Here is a 23,994-nt window from a genome sequence, read left to right on the forward strand (position 1 = left end):
ACATGACCCAGCCAACGCAGCCTTGCCTGCCGGAGGAGCTCACCGATGGGAATGTGTCTGGATATTTCAAGGATTTGTGAGCTCCTCACACAATCCAGCCTGGTTAAACCCAGGATGGATCGTAGGCAGGCCAACCTAAATGTTTCTAATCGGCAAAGATGTTCCATTAGAGGGGCCCACGTTTCACAAGCATAGAGAAGGGAGGGTATGACCATGGCCGAGAAGACCCGAAGCTTCGTGCCGAGTGACAGACCAGGTAGCTTCCACACAGCGTTACGTAGCCGATGAAAAGTTTATGCCGCTCGACTGATTAGGAGTGAGACTTCGGGTGTAAAACCGCCGCACATACACACACACAACACGTATAGACAGCACATGGACACAAGACGTGTAGACACAGCACAGCCATAGAATGAACGATGTAAAGTCAAGAACACATTGCGCATAGACACGGCATAGAAATGAAGTAGACTGCACAATTAGACATATCACACACACGTAGTTTGTTGTCATTTCCCCCGCACCTCCGATTAGCACCACGGTTGGCTACGTACGATGTGAAATAAGTTCAACATACATACATACAACAAATATACTCAGCATAGATACAACACACAAACACAGCACTGTATACACAACACACAGCACATAGACACAGCGCTCAGACACAACGCGGGGAGGCAGACCAAGTGTCTTTATTTGTCACGGGCGTGGGGGCCCACAGGGGGTTCCAGCAGGGGCCCCACGGGGGTACAGGAGGGCCGTGAGTGTTGGCAGCGCTGGGAGCCCGAGCGCTTGGGGGGGGTGCGAGGCAGGAGGAGCACGTGGCCGCGGAGTTCCTCGCTAGATGAACGTGGAGGAGAGCACTGTGGGCGACAGTAATTGACGAGCAGGGTCACGTGGTGTGAGATCCATTAGCATTGCTTACACAGTGTTCGATCGTCATGGTCAGGTGGGTGTGCGGTTGATTTTGGTTACTTAACCACCACACACGGAATCATTCAAAGTCGAAGAGATTTCCTGCTCAAATCAGCATTGAGAGGCTGATTATCTCCCCAATTAGAGCCCAGTGGCGGAAATTCCATGTTCCTATGGTGGCAGCGAATATATTCATAGGACAAGCACCATATCTATACATTGTATCGCCACCATATCGTGACAACCCGATCGGAAACGCGGCGTGACCTCAAAACGACGACGGGAGACTCGTCAAACGCAAACCATTGGAACTCACTGGAGTTGCTGCCTCCTCCTCCTCCTCCGTATGACGTCCCAGCAGACGATGAGATGAAGCTTGCTCCACCGCCACGACCACCACCACCACCACCACCACCGTAACCACCTCCCAGGCCAATGGCTCTGCCAGTGAAGCCAATGCCACCGCCGATGCCACCGCCGATGCCACCGCCGATGCCACCGCCGATGCCACCGCCGCCGCCGCCACCAAAACCATAGCCACCACCTAGACCATAAGCACTGGACACTGCGCCTGACTTGAAGCTCTTGCTCGCCATGCTGTACCCCCCTCCAAGACCCCCCGACGAGTAGACGCCCCCGGCCGGACCCCCTAGGCCGCTGTAGCCGCCCCCCAGGCCGCTCGTGCCAAAGTCCCCGCCGAAGGACCCCGGCGCGCCCCCCAGAGGGATCCCGTAGGCCCCGTGGCCCAGCGAGCCCAAGCCAGGGACCATGCTCGTGCTGGACGCCATGGAGACGGTGATGCCGCCACCGCTGTTGATCCTGGAGGGAAAGTGAGTGGGAGATGAGGAGGGTTGCCATTACGGCGTTGGTGGTGGTCATAGAGGTGGTGGTTGATGATGAATACTGATGATGATGTTAGGGGAGGAGGTGTGGTAATCAATGATAAGTGGTGATGATGCTCATCGTGATGATCATATAGATAATGGAGGTGATGGAAGACATGGCTGTGGTGATAATGGTGGTGGTGGTGATATAACAAAGACAATGAAGGTGGAGATAATCATGATCTTCACCACGGTGCTAGACATGATGACAACAATGATGAGGTGGTGGTGGTGAGCTGCAGAGAATCAGATCGAATATCGATTCAGTAACTCGTGGCGTGACTCGGTCTCACCCACACACAGAGATCTGGGACCTCACCTCGCCTCCTCGCTGTCCAGGAGTTTCCTGTAGGCCGCGATCTCAATGTCCAGCGCCATCTTGGTGGCCAGGAGGTTCTGGTATTCCTGCGAGTACTGCGCGATTCTCTGCAATGTTAATTGTCAACGTTAATCCTACATCACACGTCCACTTTGGTGAACATGAGGGTCTCAGGGCAGAGCCGGATCAATCCATAACCTAAAAAGACCTTAGGCTCTCATATTTTGTAGGCCCTCCTTTAGGTCCTCCGTGCTGAAGTAACAGCTGAGCGATGGTAACGAGGCCCTCGGAAATATGTTGTGTTTGAATAATGATATCATTGATGACTTTTCCCCTGCTAAAGCTAGAAAGAATGTTGTTAGTTTGATTAAATTAGTGTAGTGAGCAATTTATGTCTGATGAATTTACCTCGAGTTGAATAAATGTGTTAATTTTACACAGGTAAATGAAATTTTTTTATGAGTCTATCACATTTTTACAAAACGTAATACATACTTAGGCCCATCCCTGCTATTAACCTTAAGCCCTTCATAACATTCATCCGACTCCGTCTCAGGGTCCCACTTGAGACCTCACCCCGGTGGTTAAATGTCAGGGCCTCGCCTTGTCCTCACGCCGAGGACCCCCAGCCCCTCACCTTCTTGATGGTCTCGAGCTCCGTGCGCAGGCTCGTCACACGCTCCTGGTACTGATCCACGTGGGTCTCGCTGCTCACCTCCGCCTCCGCAACCTGGATCTCCATCTCCGAATTCTGCCGGGGAAGCCGGTTAAACATCATCACCGTTATCATTAGCGGCTGTGATCAATCAACTGCTGGATGAAGACCTCCTCAAAGCCTTCGCCTTCCCGTAAGATCCCGCGATGTCAACATTCATAAAGCTCTTGCAAATCAGCTTGTTTCATCGCTCCATCTCTGTGATGGGCGTTCTCTCGGACGCATTCCAGCCCTTGGTTGCCAATAAAAATCTGTCGTTGTACTGTACTTCTATGTTTATGCTCCCGACTTTATTGACCTGCACCGACCAGCGTGGTGAAGAATTGTCCCAATTACCCCCACGACCTGCGCGATGTGGGAACGCCTTCATCCAGCAGTGGCTTGACATAGCAACTCAAGAAAAGAGGGAGACAGAAGAAGGGAGTTCTGAAGATGGACCGATCCTTGGACCGACCGACCGACCATCCCTCGGACCATGTGCGATAAGGTGGGGTCAGGTGGGAGCAGGTGGTAGCAGGTTAATCAGCTGGGAGCAGGTGGTAGTAGGTGGGATCAGAACATGGGACCTTTCATGCCAGTATCAAAGTGTAATGCGGGCGAAAGCGACCTTCCGGATGTGACGTCACGAGGAGGCGGAGCCAGGTGACGTGGGTGAAAGGTAGGGGGTCCTTAAGCGGGTAAACCGGAAAGAGAGGGCAGTCGGGGTGTGAATGGAAAGGTGTGGGGCCACGCGGGCGTACGAGCCGAGGGGGCACCGTCAGAAGCGGGAGCCAACCCTGGGAACAGGGAGCTACTGGGAGGTGTAAAGCTGCAGATAGAGATAGGCAGTAAGGCTGTGTGTGAGGGGCAGCGGGGTGGCTGCCAAGAGTCGCAGGAGCGACGAGAAGGCGAGACAGCACGAGGCTGTCAGAGCTGCAGCAGGAACAGCCAAGGGAGCTGTGTGAGAGTACAGCAGCGGAGCTGCTGTGGGGCTGCAAGAGCGACAGGAACAGCAGCGGGGCTGCTGATGTGGACTGGAGTGACATCGGAACCAGCACAGAGAGAATAAGAGAGACAGCCGTGTGGGAACGCAGTACGGACCGAATAAAGGACACTGAGCCAGAGATCGTGGTCAAGTCTTTTATTACACTGGGGTCAGAAGTGAAACGGCATGTCTAAGCAAGTAAGGAAGAAAATTCCCCCGGCGCCAGCATCGGCTTCTTCGTCCGACGACGACGAATTCCCTCCGACCACGGATTCTGCTGGGGTGGTGGAGGAGAGCCCTGCTGAGGCGAGCACGGGGACGGGCGTGGAGGATGTCGGCGCGATGGCGGGTCCGTCAACAACATCGGACGCTGAGCAAAGATGGCAACAGGTGGCAGAACAACTGGAGACACTCAAGGACGTCCTGGCGCATCTATGTCACCTCGTTACGCCAAGGACGACGATGGAACGAGAAGGTGCTCCACGGGCCGCCACGTTGCCTGCCCTGCCGCCGCCATTGGCCACGCGGCAAGAAGACGCCATCTTGCGCGCTCCGCGGCGCCAAACCGCCATCTTGGCCACGCCGCGGGCCGACGCCATTTTGAATTTGCCTCCAGAACAACCATCATTGGAAGACGGCGTAAAGAGGAGTCGGAGTCGCCACCTTACTACAGTTAAGGAATTCTCTATCGGGGGCGATTGGAGCGCTTTCGCCTGCCGATTTTTGGCGGCGGTTCGTTCAGCAAGATGGACCGATGCGGAGGCCTTGGAAGTGTTGCCGACTCTACTGGACGACGAATCTGTTCGATTTTTCCGTTCCATAACGGCCGATAAGAAGAAGACTTTATGTGGAGTTTTTGAGGAAATGGCCGACGCCTATGAGCCACCTGACGACGCGCATCGGCGATTCGCTCAACGACAACGAGCACCCGAAGAATCGCCCGTGGCGTTCAGGGGTGCGGTGTTGGAGCTGGCCATGGCAGCATATCCTGACACGCCACAGGATCTGCTCGAGCCTCTCATATTGGGAAAAATGCTGGAGCTGTCTCGGGATCTGGGGATCCCCATGCCTGTGTGTGGGCATGAGAAGCTCACGTCCCGGGCGGCAGCAAAGTGTCTGGATGCGCAGTTTAATCTCCGTCGCTGGAAGCAAGTGGCGGCATGGACGGGTGGGCCCGTCAAGGAAGGAGGCGCGATGGGGTGGGACCCCACAAGGGCGATCTATGTGCCGGATGAGCGGGGTCCACAGGAGCTGACGGCCGCCTCCTCTCCATGGTCGGGACGCGGAAGGCCGGGGCCGCGCGCTACGCCATCGGGACGGGGCCGCCGGGATGCAAGACCTGCGCTTCGGCGCAACGAGGCCGATTGCTTCCGCTGCGGCCGTAGGGGCCATTACGCCAAAGATTGCTGGGCCCGCTTCCCGGGTCCGCCGCAGCAGGAGCCCACAACACCGGACAAGCCGACCAAGGAACCTCCGAAACAGGCATGTCGGCACGCACCAGACACTCGGCAAGGCTTTACACCTCACCCACCACCTTTGTTGCGCGATCCTATTGTTGTTGTTAAAGAAAGGCCATCGACGGGGCCTTGTCATTCAGTTACGCAGTGGCGCAAATTGGCACGGAGAGTTGTCGCGGCCGCTACGGGTTCGTCCACTGTACCGGGGTCTATACAAGGTGTGGACGTGCGCATTTTGGTCGACTCGGGAGCGTCTGCGACTATTATATCGGATGTCATTTTCCATCTGTTGGGCATTCCGCCGGGGGCTGTGCGTCCGGTTTATGGGTCTTGCGTCGCTGCGAACGGGGGTAGTATGGGTATCGTGGGCCAGGTGGATGCTAAGATATCTATAGGGGATGTGTCGGCTTCGGGCGTTGTGTTAATATCGAGATCTTTGGCGGTTCCTTGCTTACTAGGCACGGATTTTTTGGCTAAGATGCCCATTTTGATTAAAATCAATGAGAATTGTATTGAATTGCCGGGTGGCCGTCGAATCTCGTTTCTGCCGTCGCCCTGGGGGCGACCTGCTTCGGCCGTACAGGTGCAGGCGCTGTCCGTCGCATCTGTCGACATCCCACCTGGTTCACAGATGCTTATACCCTTGCGGTATCGGAAGCCCCTGCCCAATCGGCTAGGAGCATTAGGGGTCTTGTTGTCACCATCCGCCACGATAACAACGGGATTGGCGTTAGTTGGGGCACAGACCATCGTCCGGCCGGATCAATTACCGGTTTTACAGGTGCTTAATGCGGGGGTGGAAAACATCCGTGTTCCGGCCGGTACGGTTGTGGCACATGCCACTACGGCGTTTGCGACGCACGATTGTCCGCATCGCCGGGGAGTGGTCGCTGGTGTTTCCGAGCCAAGGGGTTCGGATAATCGTTGGATCGCTACCTTATGTGACGAAAATTCTTCCCTGTCCGTGGGGCAACGTGATGCGCTGCGTAAATTGTTGCTGACGTATTCGGATGTGTTCAGCTCCGACGATTTGGATTTGGGACGCACATCGTTGCTTTCCCATCACATTGAGACGGGCGACGCTGCCCCTATTCGGTTAAATTCGCATCGGATGCGTCCAGCGGAGCGAGAACACGTTCGGGGGGCGGTGGAAGACATGTTGGCTGCGGACATTATATCGCCATCTAACAGCCCATGGGGCGCTCCTGTGGTCTTGGTTAAGAAAAAGGATGGCAACTTGCGATTTTGTGTCGATTTCCGGAAATTGAATAAGATATCGGTGGCAGATGCGTACCCCCTGCCGCGTATGGACGACTCCCTTGACGCATTGTCGGGGGCTAGGTTCTTTTCCACACTGGACCTCTCTTCGGGATTTTGGCAGCTTCCCCTTGACGAGTCCTCACGGGAGAAAACCGCATTCCGTACGCCGCAGGGGTTATTTCAATTCAACTGCCTCCCGATGGGATTGAATGCGGCCCCTGCTACGTTTCAAAGGTTGATGGAGCTCGTTTTGACGGGGTTGCAGTGGGAGACGTGTCTTATATATTTGGACGATATTATTGTGTTCAGCTGCACATTCGAGGAACATTTAACGCGGCTGGAGACAGTGTTCACGAGGATGCGCTCTGCCAATTTGAAATTCAAACCAAAGAAATGCCACCTACTGCAACGGTCCGTCCGTTATTTGGGGCACATTGTGAGTGCAGAGGGGGTGTCCACGGATCCGGAAAAGACGGCGTGCGTCCGGGATTGGCCGACTCCGGCCTCCGTGGGGGATGTTCGGCGGTTTTTGGGATTTGCCTCGTATTACCGAAGATTTGTGCCGGGGTTTGCGACGATTGCGAGGCCCTTGCATCTCCTTACGGGTAAAGGACGGAAATTTGTTTGGGGAGAGCCGGAAGAGGCGGCCTTTCGGAGTCTGCGTGATCTATTGGCTACGGCCCCGAAATTGGATTATCCAGATTTTGATCGCCCTTTCATTCTTGATACGGACGCGAGTGACACAGGTATTGGGGCAGTATTATCACAGTCTAAAGGGGGCGTAGAGCGCGTCGTGGCGTATGGTAGCCGAGTCTTGTCGCCTGCGGAAACACGCTACTGTGTCACTCGTAGAGAACTTTTGGCGGTTGTTTTTTTCCTACGCCAATTTCGACCGTACCTTTACGGTCGTTCGTTTATTGTGCGTACGGATCATGCGGCCTTGCAATATGCACTCAAAATGGACCAGCCATCGGGACAGTGGGCACGTTGGTTGGACACGCTGCAGGAATTTTCCTTCCAAATTCAACATCGGAAGGGAGTGCGCCATGCGAACGCTGACGCACTTTCCAGATTACCAGGGCGCGCCCCTTGTAAATGTGCGTCGGGGACGCATAGGTGTTCGCCGATTCTAAACCCCCCTCAGCCGCTTACGTTGGCCGTCGAGAAGTCGGATACTCCGATGGAACCGGGACCGACTGACGGGGTTTTGAATCTGCCGCGGTCTGTCTGGATTCGGGAACAGATGATGGACGAGTCGTTGTTGTCCATGCGGAAGCGGTCTATGAGGGACAATGGGAGTCCGAGTTCGGCTGTGGGGCCGCGAACCGCTCTCCGAGATGGTCTGCTTATGTGGCAAGAAAGGTTCCAGGAAAGCTGGCGTGTGGTGGTACCAACGTCCTTGCGATTTGAGTTGATTAGAACTCTCCATTGTGACACACTATTGCATTTAGGGGTGCAGAAGACTCTGTTGACGTTACAACGTCATTATTTTTGGCACGGCATGGCGACAGATGTCGTAGGGCACGTGCGCGCGTGCCCTGAATGCGCCCGGCGTAAGCCGCCTAAACATCCTTACGTGCCGCCTCTCCAGTCGATTCAGGTGTCTCGAGTCAATGAATTGGTGGCACTGGACATATTGGGACCCTTCCCACCATCGGCGAGGGGAAATAAATATTTGCTGGTAGGGGTTGAGTATCTCTCCCGTTGGCCGATGGCCTGGCCGTTGCCCAATCAGTCGGCCGCGGCCATCACCGACGCCTTTTTGTTTGGGTACATTATGGACAAGGGGGCGCCTGAGAGACTCCTCACGGACCAGGGCTGAAATTTCTCTTCTAAATTATTGGCTGAAGTGTGCGCAGGCCTTGGGACTAAGAAGATACGGACATCTCCATACCATCCGCAGACGGATGGTATGGTTGAGCGGCTGAACAGGACATTGTCTGCCATGCTTTGCCATACTGTGAGTGAACAGCAATCAGATTGGGATCTGCACATCCCCGGAGTGCTTTCGGCGTACAGGATGACGCCCCATGCGGCTACAGGGTATTCGCCGTTTTACCTTATGTATGGTCGGGAAAACGTGCCTCCGGTGGATGTGCAATTGGGTACTGGGGTGAAGGGACCTCGTAAACCACTCCCTGAATACATTCAGGACACGGTTCGCCGGGTTACGGAGGCGCGGGAAAACGCCCGCGTGGCTACGGCCAAAGCCCAGGCCCGGAACGAGCGGTATGCTCGGCGGTCTGAGGGGGAGTGCCCCTGGAAGGTGGGAGACCTGGCCTGGCTCCATTGCCCGCAGGTGCGGCCGGGGACCTCTCCTAAATTGCACAAACCTTGGCATGGTCCTGTGCGCCTCATTGAGGTTCCCAATCCACAGTCGGCGCGCGTTCAGATTGGTTCTCGCCGTTGGTTTGTTCATACGTCGCGGTTGAAACCATATGTTGCTCCCCTACGTGATGCGTCATCTCCCAATGTTGCCTTGCCGGGGTCTGTTGCTGCTGACTCTGACTCTTCCCCGCCTGCGTCCATTGATCTTGCTAGAGCGCCTGTCGTACCTGTTCCAGACAGGCCGACCGTGACACCGCGGGGCAGGAGTGGGCCTGTTCGGAGGGCGCCTGCCAGGGCTGCGGGACCTTCAAGCCCGGCGACCCTTCCGACCCCGCTGCAGGCGCATTCGCGGAATACGACCAAGACTGATTCGTCAGGGACACGAGACGTTGGTGGACTTCCAATCGCAGCAGGGGAATTACCCCCTGTCATTTCTCGTGTTCCGTCGCGTCCCCGTTCTACAAGTGGGCCGCCGACCGTCCGGGACGGGCCGGCGACCCGCACTCGTTCCAAATCGCTTACGTTTCGTTGATTGTATGTTGTTATTGTTCTTGTTCTTGCCGTCGTATTTATCGCATGCTTTCGTACGTTCGTCGATGTTACTTGTGTTGTTGTTCTTGTTGTTATATTGCATGCTTAGTGTCCTTTAAGGGGGAAGGTCGGTTCACCGCATTACGCTTTGGTATTGTTCAGCCGAGGTCGGCTGGGTTTTTTCTATGGGGGAGGGTGGTGTAATGCGGGCGAAAGCGACCTTCCGGATGTGACGTCACGAGGAGGCGGAGCCAAGTGACGTGGGTGAAAGGTAGGGGGTCCTTAAGCGGGTAAACTGGAAAGAGAGGGCAGTCGGGGTGTGAATGGAAAGGTGTGGGGCCACGCGGGCGTACGAGCCGAGGGGGCACCATCAGAAGCGGGAGCCAACCCTGGGAACAGTAGGGAGCTACTGGGAGGTGTAAAGCTGCAGATAGAGATAGGCAGTAAGGCTGTGTGTGAGGGGCAGCGGGGTGGCTGCCAAGAGTCGCAGGAGCGACGAGAAGGCGAGACAGCACGAGGCTGTCAGAGCTGCAGCAGGAACAGCCAAGGGAGCTGTGTGAGAGTACAGCAGCGGAGCTGCTGTGGGGCTGCAAGAGCGACAGGAACAGCAGCGGGGCTGCTGATGTGGACTGGAGTGACATCGGAACCAGCACAGAGAGAATAAGAGAGACAGCCGTGTGGGAACGCAGTACGGACCGAATAAAGGACACTGAGCCAGAGATCGTGGTCAAGTCTTTTATTACAAAAGTATAAGAATAGGTTTCACCCTTCAGGCAATTAAGCAGTTGTGTTAAAATGTGCAAACACCAAACAGAAACCTTTTGCAAGGAATCAAGTCCGCATTAACCACACACACTTGCGGTGAACATGCAAACAAAAACATGCTCTGGCAATAAATGCATTGACTTTGAAACTAATTGGTCTACACCAGAGACAGCTTTCTTTAAGGCTTTTTTGTTTAGTGTTTAAACTATTTTTTGTTTTATTTTATTTTTTATACCTACGTGACTTCACCGAAAGAACCAAGGAGTATGTTTGAACATCTTAACACCTGTCAGGTGGGAGCAGGTGGGATCAGCTGGGAGTAAGTGGGAGCACACGGGAGCAAGTGGGGATGCGTTAGGGATCAGTTACGAGCGTGTGACAGCAGGTGGCAACAGCTGGGATGAGGTGTGGGACAGGGCCCCCCCCCCCCATACCTGCACGCGCAGGCGTTCAATCTCGCGCTTGAGGGTGTCCGCCTGCAGCTTGAGGCTGCGCACCTCCTCCCTCACCTGCGTCAGGGCCATGGAGCTCGTCTGGGTCGTGCCCGCCACCTGGTGGATCTGGGCCACAAGGATTGGGAGCAGAGGGGGTCGTGGGTGGTGGTGGTGGTGGGGGGGTTCATTGAGAGGGTGGTGGGTGGTGGTGGTGGTGGGGTTCAGAGGGGGTGGTGGGTGGGGGGGTTCATTGAGAGCGTGGTGGGTGGTGGTGGTGGGGTTCAGAGGGGGTGGTGGGTGGTGGTGGGTGGTGGTGGTGGGGTTCAGAGAGGGTGGTGGTGGTGGTGAGGTTCAGGTGGGTGACCGGCGGGGCCCACGTCGGCCACTCTTCACTCGACGGACTCGAATGAAGCCCCCGTCCATCCACTCAAGCAAACAAGGGGGGCACGCTGCCCCAGATTGTAAGCAGGACATGTATAGACGAGTCGCGCGTGGCGGGGTGAAGAGTGGGATCCCAGTTCTCCCAAGAACTCTGGCCAGCGGGGAAGAGTAGGCCAAAAACAACCTGGCTAGAGCTCCCTTCTAGCGGAGGCTCTTCCACCAGCAGCGACGTGAACAAGACGTCTCAGTGCTGCACCTTTACTCGACTCGCTGCTTTTACGTTGTGCGCAGGGCGGCTGGAGAGCGAATGACACCGTTGTGTTGTACTGTACTGCTAAGCCGCCACGACTGCTCCCTTAACGTCTCCATCCCGCACTCACGGTGGACCCCCCCCCCCCCCCCCCGTGTCTGTGTGTCCCCGTGTCTCCACTCATCTCCCTGCCTCACCACGAACACCTCCGCGTCCCTCGGTGTCCCCGCTCACGCCCCCCTCATGTCCCCGTGCCCCCCCCCCCCACCTCAGCCCCCCCCCCTCCCCGCGTCTCACCCCCTCAGCACCCCCCCCCACCTCAGCACCCCACCCTCAGCGCCCCCCCCTCAGCGCCCCTCCCCCCCGCGTCTCACCCGCGACTCCACGGTGGTGAAGGCGTCCTCCTTGCTCTTGGCGGCCAGGGCCTCGTAGTGCGCGCGGACCTCGTTGAGCGCCGTGGAGAGGTCGAGCGCCTGCTCGTAGTTGTCCACCGTGATGGAGACGGCGGCCGAGGAGCCTCCGGCGAGCGCCGCCTGCACCTCCTTGACCCTCTGCGGGGAGACGGGGCACGCGCAAAATGTTCACAGTCACGCACACGGTGGCACTACTCTGTGCTGCACACAACACGCAGTACTACATAGACTACACACGCACAGGACACAACTATATATTGCAGTCGCCTCGTGGTGGTTAATTAGCGCGGCCCCCCTGATTGGCCATGATTGGGGCACTAATTGGCGGTGCGGTGAGGACGGTGTGTGCTCACCGCCGTGTAGATGTTCTTGGTGAGCGTGATCTGGTCCTGCACCGCCTGCACGTTCGTCTGCAGCTCCACGATGGACACGTACGTCTTGTCCACCTCCTGCGGGGTCGGACACGGCGTGTCGGTGGTCAGCGGCCTGCCGGATTCGATCTCCCGGCGCGGCAGTTTGAACAATGGCCCAGGTTTGTGATGTTGTCTTTGGTCCACTCACCGCTCCCGTCGTTATGGAATCAGTGGTGGGGTACGGTGCGGCTGCTCACGCCTCTTCCAAGACCGTCTGGCCAGCGTGGAAGAGTAGGCCAGTCGAGGCACAACGTAACTTGCTATTGTTCTTGTTAAAACAATTGCCAAAATAATCCTGGCTAATCGCCTGATGAAGCTGGTTGTAATCGCCAGCGAAACATTGCACTCGAGCTGTAAATGTGATTTACTCTCCAACGTGTACCGGTGTGTTGAAGTAGTTACTAATTGGCACGTTTTGTTTACAAGTCAAACCTTAATAATTGTCTGTCAGGTGGTGGTGGGTTTAACAACATGTTTACACGATCTAACCCAAAAAAAACTTTATCAGGCACTATCCCCATCGTGCTGGGCTTCAGCACGTGGGCCATCGTGCTATCAATATCGTGCTATCAATATCGTGCTATCAATATTGTGCTATCAATATCGTGCTATCAATATCGTGCTATCAATATCGTGCTATCAATATCGTGCTATCAATATCGTGCTATCAATATCGTGCTAGCAATATCGTGCTATCAATATCGTGCTATCAATATCGTGCTATCAATATCGTGCTATCAATATCGTGCTATCAATATCGTGCTATCAATATTGTGCTATCAATATCGTGCTATCAATATCGTGCTATCAATATTGTGCTATCAATATCGTGCTATCAATATCGTGCTCGTAATATCGTGCTATCAATATTGTGCTATCAATATCGTGCTATCAATATCGTGCTATCAATATCGTGCTATCAATATCGTGCTATAAATATCGTGCTATCAATATCGTGCTATCAATATCGTGCTCGTAATATCGTGCTATCAATATCATGCTATCAATATCGTGCTATCAATATCGTGCTATCAATATCGTGCTATAAATATCGTGCTATCAATATCGTGCTATCAATATCGTGCTCGTAATATCGTGCTATCAATATTGTGCTATCAATATCGTGCTATCAATATCGTGCTATCAATATTGTGCTATCAATATCGTGCTATCAATATCGTGCTATCAATATCGTGCTATCAATATCGTGCTATCAATATTGTGCTATCAATATCGTGCTATCAATATCGTGCTATCAATATCGTGCTATCAATATCGTGCTATCAATATCGTGCTATCAATATCGTGCTCGTAATATCGTGCTATCAATATCATGCTATCAATATCGTGCTATAAATATCGTGCTATCAATATCGTGCTATCAATATCGTGCTATCAATATCGTGCTATCAATATTGTGCTATCAATATCGTGCTATCAATATCGTGCTATCAATATTGTGCTATCAATATCGTGCTATCAATATCGTGCTATCAATATCGTGCTATCAATATCGTGCTATCAATATCGTGCTATCAATATCGTGCTATCAATATCGTGCTAGCAATATCGTGCTATCAATATCGTGCTATCAATATCGTGCTATCAATATCGTGCTATCAATATCGTGCTATCAATATCGTGCTATCAATATTGTGCTATCAATATCGTGCTATCAATATCGTGCTATCAATATTGTGCTATCAATATCGTGCTATCAATATCGTGCTCGTAATATCGTGCTATCAATATTGTGCTATCAATATCGTGCTATCAATATCGTGCTATCAATATCGTGCTATCAATATCGTGCTATAAATATCGTGCTATCAATATCGTGCTATCAATATCGTGCTCGTAATATCGTGCTATCAATATCATGCTATCAATATCGTGCTATCAATATCGTGCTATCAATATCGTGCTATAAATATCGTGCTATCAATATCGTGCTATCAATATCGTGCTCGTAATATCGTGCTATCAATATTGTGCTATCAATATCGTGCTATCAATATCGTGCTATCAATATTGTGCTATCAATATCGTGCTATCAATATCGTGCTATCAATATCGTGCTATCAATATCGTGCTATCAATATTGTGCTATCAATATCGTGCTATCAATATCGTGCTATCAATATCGTGCTATCAATATCGTGCTATCAATATCGTGCTATCAATATCGTGCTCGTAATATTGTGCTATCAATATCATGCTATCAATATCGTGCTATAAATATCGTGCTATCAATATCGTGCTATCAATATCGTGCTATCAATATTGTGCTATCAATATCGTGCTATCAATATCGTGCTATCAGTATCGTGCTATCAATATCGTGCTATCAATATCGTGCTATCAATATCGTGCTATCAATATCGTGCTATCAATATCGTGCTATCAATATCGTGCTATCAGTATCGTGCTATCAATATCGTGCTATCAATATCGTGCTATCAGTATCGTGCTATCAGTATCGTGCTATCAATATCGTGCTATCAATATCGTGCTATCAGTATCGTGCTATCAATATCGTGCTATCAGTATCGTGCTATCAATATCGTGCTATCAGTATCGTGCTATCAATATCGTGCTATCAATATCGTGCTATCAATATCGTGCTATCAGTATCGTGCTATCAATATCGTGCTATCAATATCGTGCTATCAGTATCGTGCTATCAATATCGTGCTATCAATATCGTGCTATCAATATCGTGCTATCAATATCGTGCTATCAGTATCGTGCTATCAGTATCGTGCTATCAATATCGTGCTATCAATATCGTGCTATCAATATCGTGCTATCAATATCGTGCTATCAATATCGTGCTATCAGTATCGTGCTATCAATATCGTGCTATCAATATCGTGCTATCAATATCGTGCTATCAATATCGTGCAATATCGTGCTATCAGTATCGTGCTATCAGTATCGTGCTATCAATATCGTGCTATCAATATCGTGCTATCAGTATCGTGCTCGTGTAATATCTGCAGCACAATCACGTACGTCCTTCAGGGTGTTCCACTCGGCCTCCAGCGTGCGCGTCACCTCGTTCTCCTGCTCGTACCTGTGCACGGTCATTGCCAATGGTGGGGGGGGGGGCATTATTATCACAGGGTGGGGGGCCAAACCAACACAACCCTGACCCTGGCCGAAACCATGACATCAGCTTTACCCAAGCCATGACGCTAACCCTTGACTGTAATCTTGATTGATCTACGATCTAAACCCTGATCCTCAACATAACCCAGATCCTAACCCTGACCATGACAATAATCCTGACTCTACCGATGATCATAACCCTTACCCTGACCTCAATCCTAACCCTGACTCCAACCCTGACTGCAATTATGACCAAACCACGGTCTTATTCCAAACTCTGAATCTAGTGAATATTTTAAACCCTGACCCTTAACCCATGACTTTAACCCTACCCTGATGATAATGATGGCAATGTTGATGATGACAATGATGAGCCGAGACAAGCCAATTTAATTTCAGGACGTTTTAGGTAATTTACTGGGCTGAATCCATCAACTTGCTACGCACGAAAGCCCGGTTTAATAACGGCCGGTTTAATAACGGCCGGCTAAAACACAGGATCTCGATGGTGCCAGATCAGCATCTGTCTCGGACATGGCCATTGTGAACCTCTTGGGGTATGAGGCCACTGCAGTTGTTTGGATTCTGTATTTTTTTTAGGCTGCCACGGTTGAGACATGAGTATAGATACATACCTCGAGTAATGAGGCTTGGGGGGAAAAAAAGATTTGCCTTATTAAAAACCGACTACTTTGATCAAAGGGTTGCCCAAGATGTTGGAGACGCAAACCAGGACAAAGAGGACTATTAAAAACCTGCGAAGGCATTTTGCCCTGACTGCTTTCCACGCGCTATCACACAGCTAATTCAATATACTGCCGCTGATGTTGGAAGGCATTCAACTTAATCGATGAGCATGCAATATGTATCCTAACTTGTTTAATCTGGGACCACGCTGCGTTCCCACAGCCACTTGAAATTGGCTGCCATGGCTGGTGAATTGGCACGGTGTGGCCGACTTGTTTCCTGTAAAAGCCGGTCGCTCAACTTACATGGAACGGCCAACACGGGTTGAGTTCATTTCTCCCAGAATTCCGAGTTGCAAGACAATGGGAGTTGTTAAAAAAAACAAAACACTTGGTATTTATACGATGTTTTAAAGTTGACTTATTCAGAAAGTTTTGGCAGGGCATTCCCAGCAACATTTATGAGTTTTCCAGAAAATAATTCTAAAATGTAGCTAAATATAAATGGCAACAAATAACTTTTTTTAATTTTAGTTTGGAATAACATAAGCTATCTCAATGCTCATGAAACGGAGTTGATTTTTTCAGATGTATTGTCACTTCCTTCTGGCTATGGAAAGGAAGGAGAGGGATGGCCCAGCCATTACGGACGGCAAGCCCCAATCCCAGCCGGCACACAGCTTGGATCTGGTTTCGAATGGCCATGGAAACACTGCGTGAGATAAACTGACTTAAAGGCATAGCTCCATCGTACAAGGTAGTCCCTGAAGGCATTCTCCTGGCAACAACCATGCTATTTTCTGTCATTTTCACGAGCCATCCTTTAAATGGTGTAAAGCTTACGAGGCGCTTTGTTTTCGGGTCTTAACTTGAACTACATGTGTCCAGGCCGGTGGCACAGACAATATTCCGCACTCGACACACCACATCCAGTATACCTGTCGCTACGGCTCTGGCTGCGAGTCGCGTAGTCCTTCTGCAGTCTACCAGTGGCAAATATTCCCACGACAAATGAAGCCCTCTCTCTGCTCACTCATTGTCTGCATCTCCCACGACTTTGCGTCCCAGTCGGCCGCCCCTCGCCGCCCACCCCCCAATGCCAGACCAATGTGCTCACTTCAACGTGTACTCCTGGATGGCGGTGTGGAGGTGGTCTCTCTCTGACACCAGGGCTGTCTTGTTGGCAATGAGCGTGTCGAGTTGGCCCTGGTACGAGCTGGTGATGGCCCCGATCACCACGGCCGTGTTGGCGGGGCCCGTGGGGTCCGAGTTGGTGTACATGGCGATCTGAGCTTTGAGGATGGCGTTGCGCTTCTCCAGGTCTCGCACCTGACTCGCACGCACGGGGGAGGGAGGGAGAGTCAGGGTCAGCATGGGAGGGGGGACGCCGGGCATGTTGCGTGTGTCTGTGTCAGGGTTTGTATGTGTGTGTCGGTGTAATTGTGAATGTGTGTCGGTGTAAGGGTGTGTGTATATTGAGAGCGGTGGCACAGTGGTTGTCGCTAAGTGACACGAATACGGCCACCCGAGATCGATATCCGCTCACAGCCAATATCAGTGACGAATATCTGAAGCGGTTCTGGGTCTCCAATCGGTTGACCCAACCTTAAATGAGTACATTGTGTGGTGTGTAAACATTAACACTAGCAGACAAAGGCGGTCAGGCTTGGTACGAGCCACACCACCCCCTCACACGTGTGCGATTCTGACTTTCATAGGAATTCACTAACAGCCTATTAAGGCTATGTGGGGATTTTTTTTTTATCTTTGCCTTTGCTTGTTTGAGTGTATTGGTGTCCGGGTGTATTTGTCTGTGAATGTGCGCGAGAGTAAATGTGTGAATCTTACGGTGTGCATGTCTATGAGTGTGTGTGTGTGTGAACGTGTGTGTAAGTATGTGCTCGTGTGACGCCGCGTGTGTGTGTGTGTGTCTGTGAATGTGTGTGTGTAAACGCGTGTGTGTGTCTGTGAATGTGTGTGTGTAAACGCGTGTGTGTGTGTGTGTGAATGTGTGTGTGTAAACGCGTGTGTCTGCGAATGTGTGTGTGTAAACGCGTGTGTGTCTGTGAATGTGTGTGTGTAAACGCGTGTGTGTGTAAATGTGTGTGAGAGTGCCTCTGATGTTCACTGTCACTGCAGGTCCTGCGTTTCTCACTCGCTCGGAGGTTTTTTAACAAAAAATTTGGACAAATCCCAGAATTCACAAAACCCGTGACTGAGCCCCCAGCCTCATGCAGATGCTCGCACCCCCAGACACCACTCCCCTCGCTATGCACACAGATGAGTGCAGCACACGCTGCAAACAAAAGACAAAGATCCCCAGTATAGCCTTTGATAGGCTTCTGGGGCAAGTGCTGTTAAGAAGCATCGATGAAGATGCACACATTCACACACACGCGTTTAAAGTCAAATATCCCCCTTCTAGCCGGCTGGGACGATGCACCAAAGGGTTGGAGTGGCTGACACCACGCCCAGCCTTTTTGTCTCCCCCCCCCCCCCATTGCTAATGTTTGCACACCGCACGAGGTACTCATTTGAGCCTGAGTCGGCCAAAGTTAAGCCCAGCATCGGCTCTGATTTCACTTGCCACTAATGTTAGTCATGGCCGGGAATTAAACTGGGGACCTTCCAAGTTTGTACCGTAATGCCCTCACCACTGCTCCCACACACATCAATGCACTCACCACCGCTCCCACACACACACATCACCAGGAAAGTTGTTGGGAGTGGCACCCAGGGTAAGAGAAGACCTAAAACCAGGTTGTGGCGATTGGACCGAAAGAGTCATCGTCCTTAAAGGACCTGTTAACTTGATAACAAGGTGAAGAGCCAGAGCGAGATGGTGGCAGCGGTGGTGGTAGTGGTGGTGATGATGATGCTGGGGCTGTAGGAACTGTTCTTGGAGGTCACACGTAGACTGTGCAACAGCTGTCATATCTAGCAGAAGGAAGGAGGTGATTGCGAGGTGTTGTGGTGGTGGCTGCAGTTTTCACCGATGGCCTCCAGACGTTGGCCTGCACAGAGCTCCTAGCCTCACTCCTGATGGCTTTATAGCTCAACTCAGTCCATGTGAATATGGCAAAATTATTGTATTTTTTTTGCCAGGTAAACCACAAGTTTAAGCTCTTAGCTAATTTTCAGAGGCGATCTTGGCCACACGTGATCGGCCCTAGAATTGGTTGATATCACCATCACACCTGGGAATTCATAATAGCAGCAAAAATGTCTACGCATGTGCACAGTGTATATGAGTACACCTGTACATGTAATGCTGTGGAGTGACTAAAACTGTGAACTTTGGCGGCACATTCCAGACGACGGCATATATTTAGCGATGCCCTCCCCCATTGACTTAACAATTAGAATTTTCACCATTCCAATAGCACAAGGGTATCATGATGGTAATATGTTTCACAGACGAGCATCATCTGCCATTGGGACACAATGTTGCCCATGTTGTTTTACCCAATTATGTAATTTTCTGGTAGCTTTCTAAAACTTTCTTGGAACATTTTGACCATGAGACCGGCACACGTCACGGGATCTCTAAGTAGACGGCGCGTGATGTTTCATGATTCACACCCGCGGCATTAACCAGCGCAGTGGTTGAGCTCGGAAAGTGGCAAACACGATACCGCTGGGCCACGTCAGTGCCCCAGTGTGATGTCACGGTGCCGAGATATTAACTACCTCTCCTGGTATACAGGAGGTCGTGGGTTCAATCTCGACCCTGACACCTGTTTTATATTTGGAGTTTGCGCGTTCTCCCCGTGGTCCCGTGGATTTTTCTCCGGGTCCAAAGGTTTTTCCCTCCACATGTAGAATCAACATGTGTTTCGAGTATTTGGCCGCTATAAATTTATAGGCGATAGGCCGCTTCGTTGAGCTGTCATTTGTGATAGCCAAGTCGCTTCTGAAAAAGAGCTACATAGCTCGGTGCGCCTTACCTGGTGAAATAAACATCGTAAAGAAATCTAGTGTCCACTCGGACGCCGCCTCACCCTGTCCACGAAGCCGGCGAAGCGGTCGTTCAACTTCTGCAGCTCCTCCTTCTCACGGAGACGCGGGCCTTGCACCATGTCCAGTGGTGGGAAGGACGCGGGGTCGATGTTCGGGAGCCCCAGGGCGGTGAGTCCATGGGGGGCTCCCCCGACGGGAGCGGCCCCCCCCAGGGGTGCAAACCCCACGGGGACGATGCCCGCGGGCCCCCTGCCGGGCTGGTCGCTCCCCCACGAGGGGTTGACGCCGTAGCTCCCGACCGAGATTGGCCTTCCCAAGCGCGACCGGAACGGCGCGGTGATGTTGTGCAGCGCGCTGACGGAGGCCGTGCCCCGCGATCCGATCCCCAGGCCTCCCGGCACCATCCCCGCAGGACCGGACCCCAGAGGTCCCAGCTGGCCTGGATGCATGGCACCGATGTACCCCCCGAACAGGGGGGCGGACCCAAACCCTAAGCCATAGCCACCCGTGGCCCCCAGACCGGTCATGCCGCCACCTCCGGCGATTCTGGAGAGGCCGATGCCGCCGCTGCTTCTGCCGGCACCGAAACCGGCGATCCGGGATGCGGTGACCCCGGCGCCGGTCCCGAGGGCGAATCCGCCCTGCCCCGTGCCAAAGGACTTCTGCCGCAGCGTAGCGAGTCCCTTGCCCGTGTAGACGGCGCCTTGGCGCACGGACCGCGCGCTGGCGTGCGCGGCCGTGGCGCCGCCGGCACCGCCGCCGGCACCGCCGCCAACAGCACCGATCAATCTGCTGCCGACCGCAGCACTGCCGATCGCAGCACTGCCGATCGCAGCACTGCCGACCGCAGCACTGCCGACCGCAGCACTGCCGATGGTGCTGCTGCTCGCGCTAGCGCTACTCGCGCTGGCGCTGCTGGCGCTGCTCATGCTGGCGCTGCTCATGCTTGCGCCGCCAGCAACGGCGGTGGCGACCCTCTCCATCTCTCGGAGGTGGCGAGAGATCACAGGAGGCACGGAGAAGTGTCTCACTAAAGCCCGATGGGAGGGAGGTGAGAGATGCGGGACTGCCGGACCGAGCACCAAGTAAGGGGGGCCACAGAGTGCGGCCGCATTTATATCGGCGAGTCAGAGTGCGAGGGGGTGTGAGTCGGGTGCGAGGGGGTAGCCACCACGGGGGCCGTGGGGTGTGCGTGCAGGTGGCATTGGCAGGGGAGCGAGGAATTGTGCGATTAACATCCGCACGTACGGTTGTATTTGCAGGTGGGTTCAGGGGACGCCTGATTTGGAACCCTCGGGCTAAATGTCCCTATGACATGAGGCCCAAAAAACCATGGCATCATCGCCACCACGCCATGAAATAGTTTTCCATTGAATGAAACTGCAAGCGCACGTATAAATTTTGCTCAACAAATGGCACGGCGACACGTGTGACTTCACTGGACTGTCAACGTATCGGCAAAGCTCGGCACAAGTTGGGCGAATGCTGCTTCTCGACAGAATTTTTCGTTAACCCGTGCCGATGTCTTCCATCGTTGACAACGTGGCAAATCGAGCACGGCAGCGTTTAAGCCCTTATTATCATGAATGGGAACGTGGTGCCTGAAAATCCACAGTGTGGTTAAATGTAACGGATTTTTCTGTCACCGAATACGGCCAGTAAGTAAAGTGGCCTCCCCTGCATTCCCGTCTCGCAGAGCCACGATCTTCTACGATCGGAAACCTCGTCAGACAAAGCTGCAGGCTTCAGGTATTAGCAGTCGAGAAAAATGCCACCCAAGGTGAATACGGGTGGACATTGTGCAAGGCCACTCAGTATGAGGCGTTCTGTGACCTGTATATGGCAGCACGTGGTGGTCCTGCTACGTTGATCTTGAAAGAACAGTGCAGCGATGAATAATACATAATAACTGACCAGCGGACAAAACTTGCATTACATTTTTTTTGTGTTCGTTCATTATTTCAGAATGTCTTGATTAGTATTATATTGCACCGTAAAATATTTAAACTGTGATTGCCCATGTATATCTAAAATATACCACTAAACAATGTTTACAGTGGGGGGTGTTTTCATCTAGGGTACAGGGTTATGGTTGATATCTGGCTTAGTGGAGCTCAGAGGCTCATTACACTGGTCAACACACTTTTTCTGGCATAAGGTATTCCAACGGGTTTAAGGTAATTTTGTGGTGCTGATTCCAAATCTGGCATCAGTTTTGTCTATCACATCAGGTTTTTGAGATATCAAATATTACATTTTCAATAAAAACTGCAGAAGAAAAATATTAAATAAATGTGGATTTCTACATAAAATTATATTATAAACACACGATCCTAAAAATACAGCACCATATTTTAACACTAAAGCAGTCACTGGCTCGCAACATCTTGCAATTATAAGTGACAGAGTTAATTTCGGGTATGCCGATAGCATAAAATGAGATGTGATAGAGCAAATCTGAGATCAGATTTGGAATCAGCACCCTGAAATTAGTCTAAAACAGCTGCAAAAGTCCAGGCCAGAATTTTTTTTTTTGTTAACCAGTGTTATCAGTTCAATCCCCACAGTCATGGACCAGACAGCCTCTATCGTCCACTGCTCCAGGCAGGCCAGCGAGTCTCTGTTCGTCTCGAGCAGGGGTGGCCAAACCGCGTAAATATAAATGTGTCGTTAAACCCGCCACCATCCGATACAGCCAACTAGTAAGGTTTGTCACGTAAATAAAACATGCCAGGTGGTGGCGGGTTCAACGACGCATTTATTTTTACAAGATTTAACACCAAAAACTTTCTTTTATGGATATTGTCCGCAAAATCATAAGTGTTATTCACATGCATTGCGGCTCTTAAAATAGTTAATTTTTTTTACCAAATCCTAAAAAGAATGGTTCTTGTTATTTTGGTTACCGACTTCTGGACCACATGAAGGCCTCTATTTGCAGGAGGATCATGCTACACCCGGCAGGGACGATGGCTAACGCCGCTGGGAGAGCAGCTCCCTCCCTTGCCCCTGTGAATTTCCAGCTTTATTGTAGGCCAGTGAGCACCTGAAGATGGAGGGTCTTTGGGAACATTTCGAGTGGGCTCCGTGGAACGCGAGCTCGCTCGGGCGTGGCCCAGTCCAGAGGGATACGCACCTGGGCAGCAGACGTCACTTAAAGCGCCACCTGCACCACCGCTCACGGAATGTATTCAAACAAGGAGATGGACGCGCGATTTTTTTTGTCCTACGCGCGCACGCACGCACGCTCGCTCCATTTGACTCGTTAATGTGCGGTCGCGTTGTCGACTTGTGTCAGACACCGAGCTCTAGCACTGTCGAGATCCTAGGTTCGAGTCCGGGTTTTTGGCCGACTTGACTGATTAAAGTGGATTCTCGAGTGAAGCAACTTGATGGTCACAGTCCAAGTCGCCAATGGTTTGTGTAAATACTCACAGGCCTTGCAGACAGACCCCATATACTTACACAGAGACTCAAAGACTCACTCAGAGCCCCATAGCCATTCAACGTATTTGGTGGTGCTGCTGCTGCTGTATTGGCAGTGGTGCACCAGCACAAATAAGATACACACACATTTGTCAAAAACACTGCGGCGTTAAAAAACTAAAAGTAATATATTAGTTGACGTTTCAGGCAATGGTCCTTCACAGCATGTAGAGGCTTGAGAGGAAAAGTGGACCATCGTGACACAGACCCATAGACTCGCGTAGAGCGACATAGACTCACAGAGACCCATAGACTCGCGTAGAGACACACGCATGAACCGACTTGCGATTCAACCGGATTCCCGAGTGTGACAGTTTATGTTATTTGGTTGCCAAGCGCAAATGACAAAAACAAACTCAACACATTCCATGTCAATATCACTGTATGGCCTTAAAAGGAAATAAATAAATAAATAAAGATAATAGGCAACTTATTGGGCAAATAGCCCTTCGTCACAGCAGACAACGGGTAATATGCAAGGATTACAGGCGGTCTTCAAGGCCAGTGCTACGACGCTTGTCATCAAGTTCAGTTGTTCAACAGGACATGCAATCGCTCACCTTTGTTTTAGCTTCATAGGTCGCTGTAGAGGCAGCTTTATAAGTATCTGTAGAGGTAGCTGCTTAGCTGGCTGTATAGGTAGCCGTGAAGCTCAAGGGCTCTGCAGAGATAACATCTGGCACAGGGTTGGAACAACTCTCCCTGAAGCCTCTGATCTC

The 23,994-nt window shown here is 51.8% G+C and overlaps 2 protein-coding genes and 1 long non-coding RNA gene across 3 annotated transcripts; all 3 read right to left on the reverse strand.

Moving 5' to 3' along the window:
- Positions 1–679: 679 nt before the first annotated feature.
- On the reverse strand, positions 680–1,349 carry LOC144735813 (uncharacterized). Its single transcript, XR_013588690.1, has 2 exons — positions 1,235–1,349; positions 680–866 (listed from the first exon to the last, which is right to left on the reverse strand). It is a non-coding gene; the product is annotated as an uncharacterized LOC144735813 (long non-coding RNA).
- Positions 1,350–1,462: 113 nt separating this feature from the next.
- Positions 1,463–22,966, reverse strand: LOC144735808 (thread biopolymer filament subunit alpha-like). The gene is made up of 10 exons (XM_078618329.1): positions 22,836–22,966; positions 16,947–17,158; positions 15,048–15,108; positions 11,973–12,068; positions 11,581–11,757; positions 10,576–10,701; positions 2,759–2,872; positions 2,122–2,228; positions 1,565–1,737; positions 1,463–1,515 (listed from the first exon to the last, which is right to left on the reverse strand). The coding sequence occupies exons 1-10, from the start codon at positions 22,860–22,862 to the stop codon at positions 1,463–1,465; spliced, it is 1,146 nt and encodes a 381-aa protein (XP_078474455.1). The 5' UTR covers positions 22,863–22,966.
- Positions 19,804–20,772, reverse strand: LOC144735792 (uncharacterized). Its single transcript, XM_078618312.1, has one exon. It carries the CDS (start codon positions 20,770–20,772, stop codon positions 19,804–19,806), a length of 969 nt encoding a protein of 322 aa, XP_078474438.1.
- Positions 22,967–23,994: the final 1,028 nt, after the last annotated feature.

Source organism: Lampetra planeri, chromosome 57 (genome assembly GCF_965212315.1).
Source record: "Lampetra planeri chromosome 57, kcLamPlan1.2.h2, whole genome shotgun sequence".
In the NCBI taxonomy this organism is placed as follows: domain Eukaryota; kingdom Metazoa; phylum Chordata; class Hyperoartia; order Petromyzontiformes; family Petromyzontidae; genus Lampetra; species Lampetra planeri.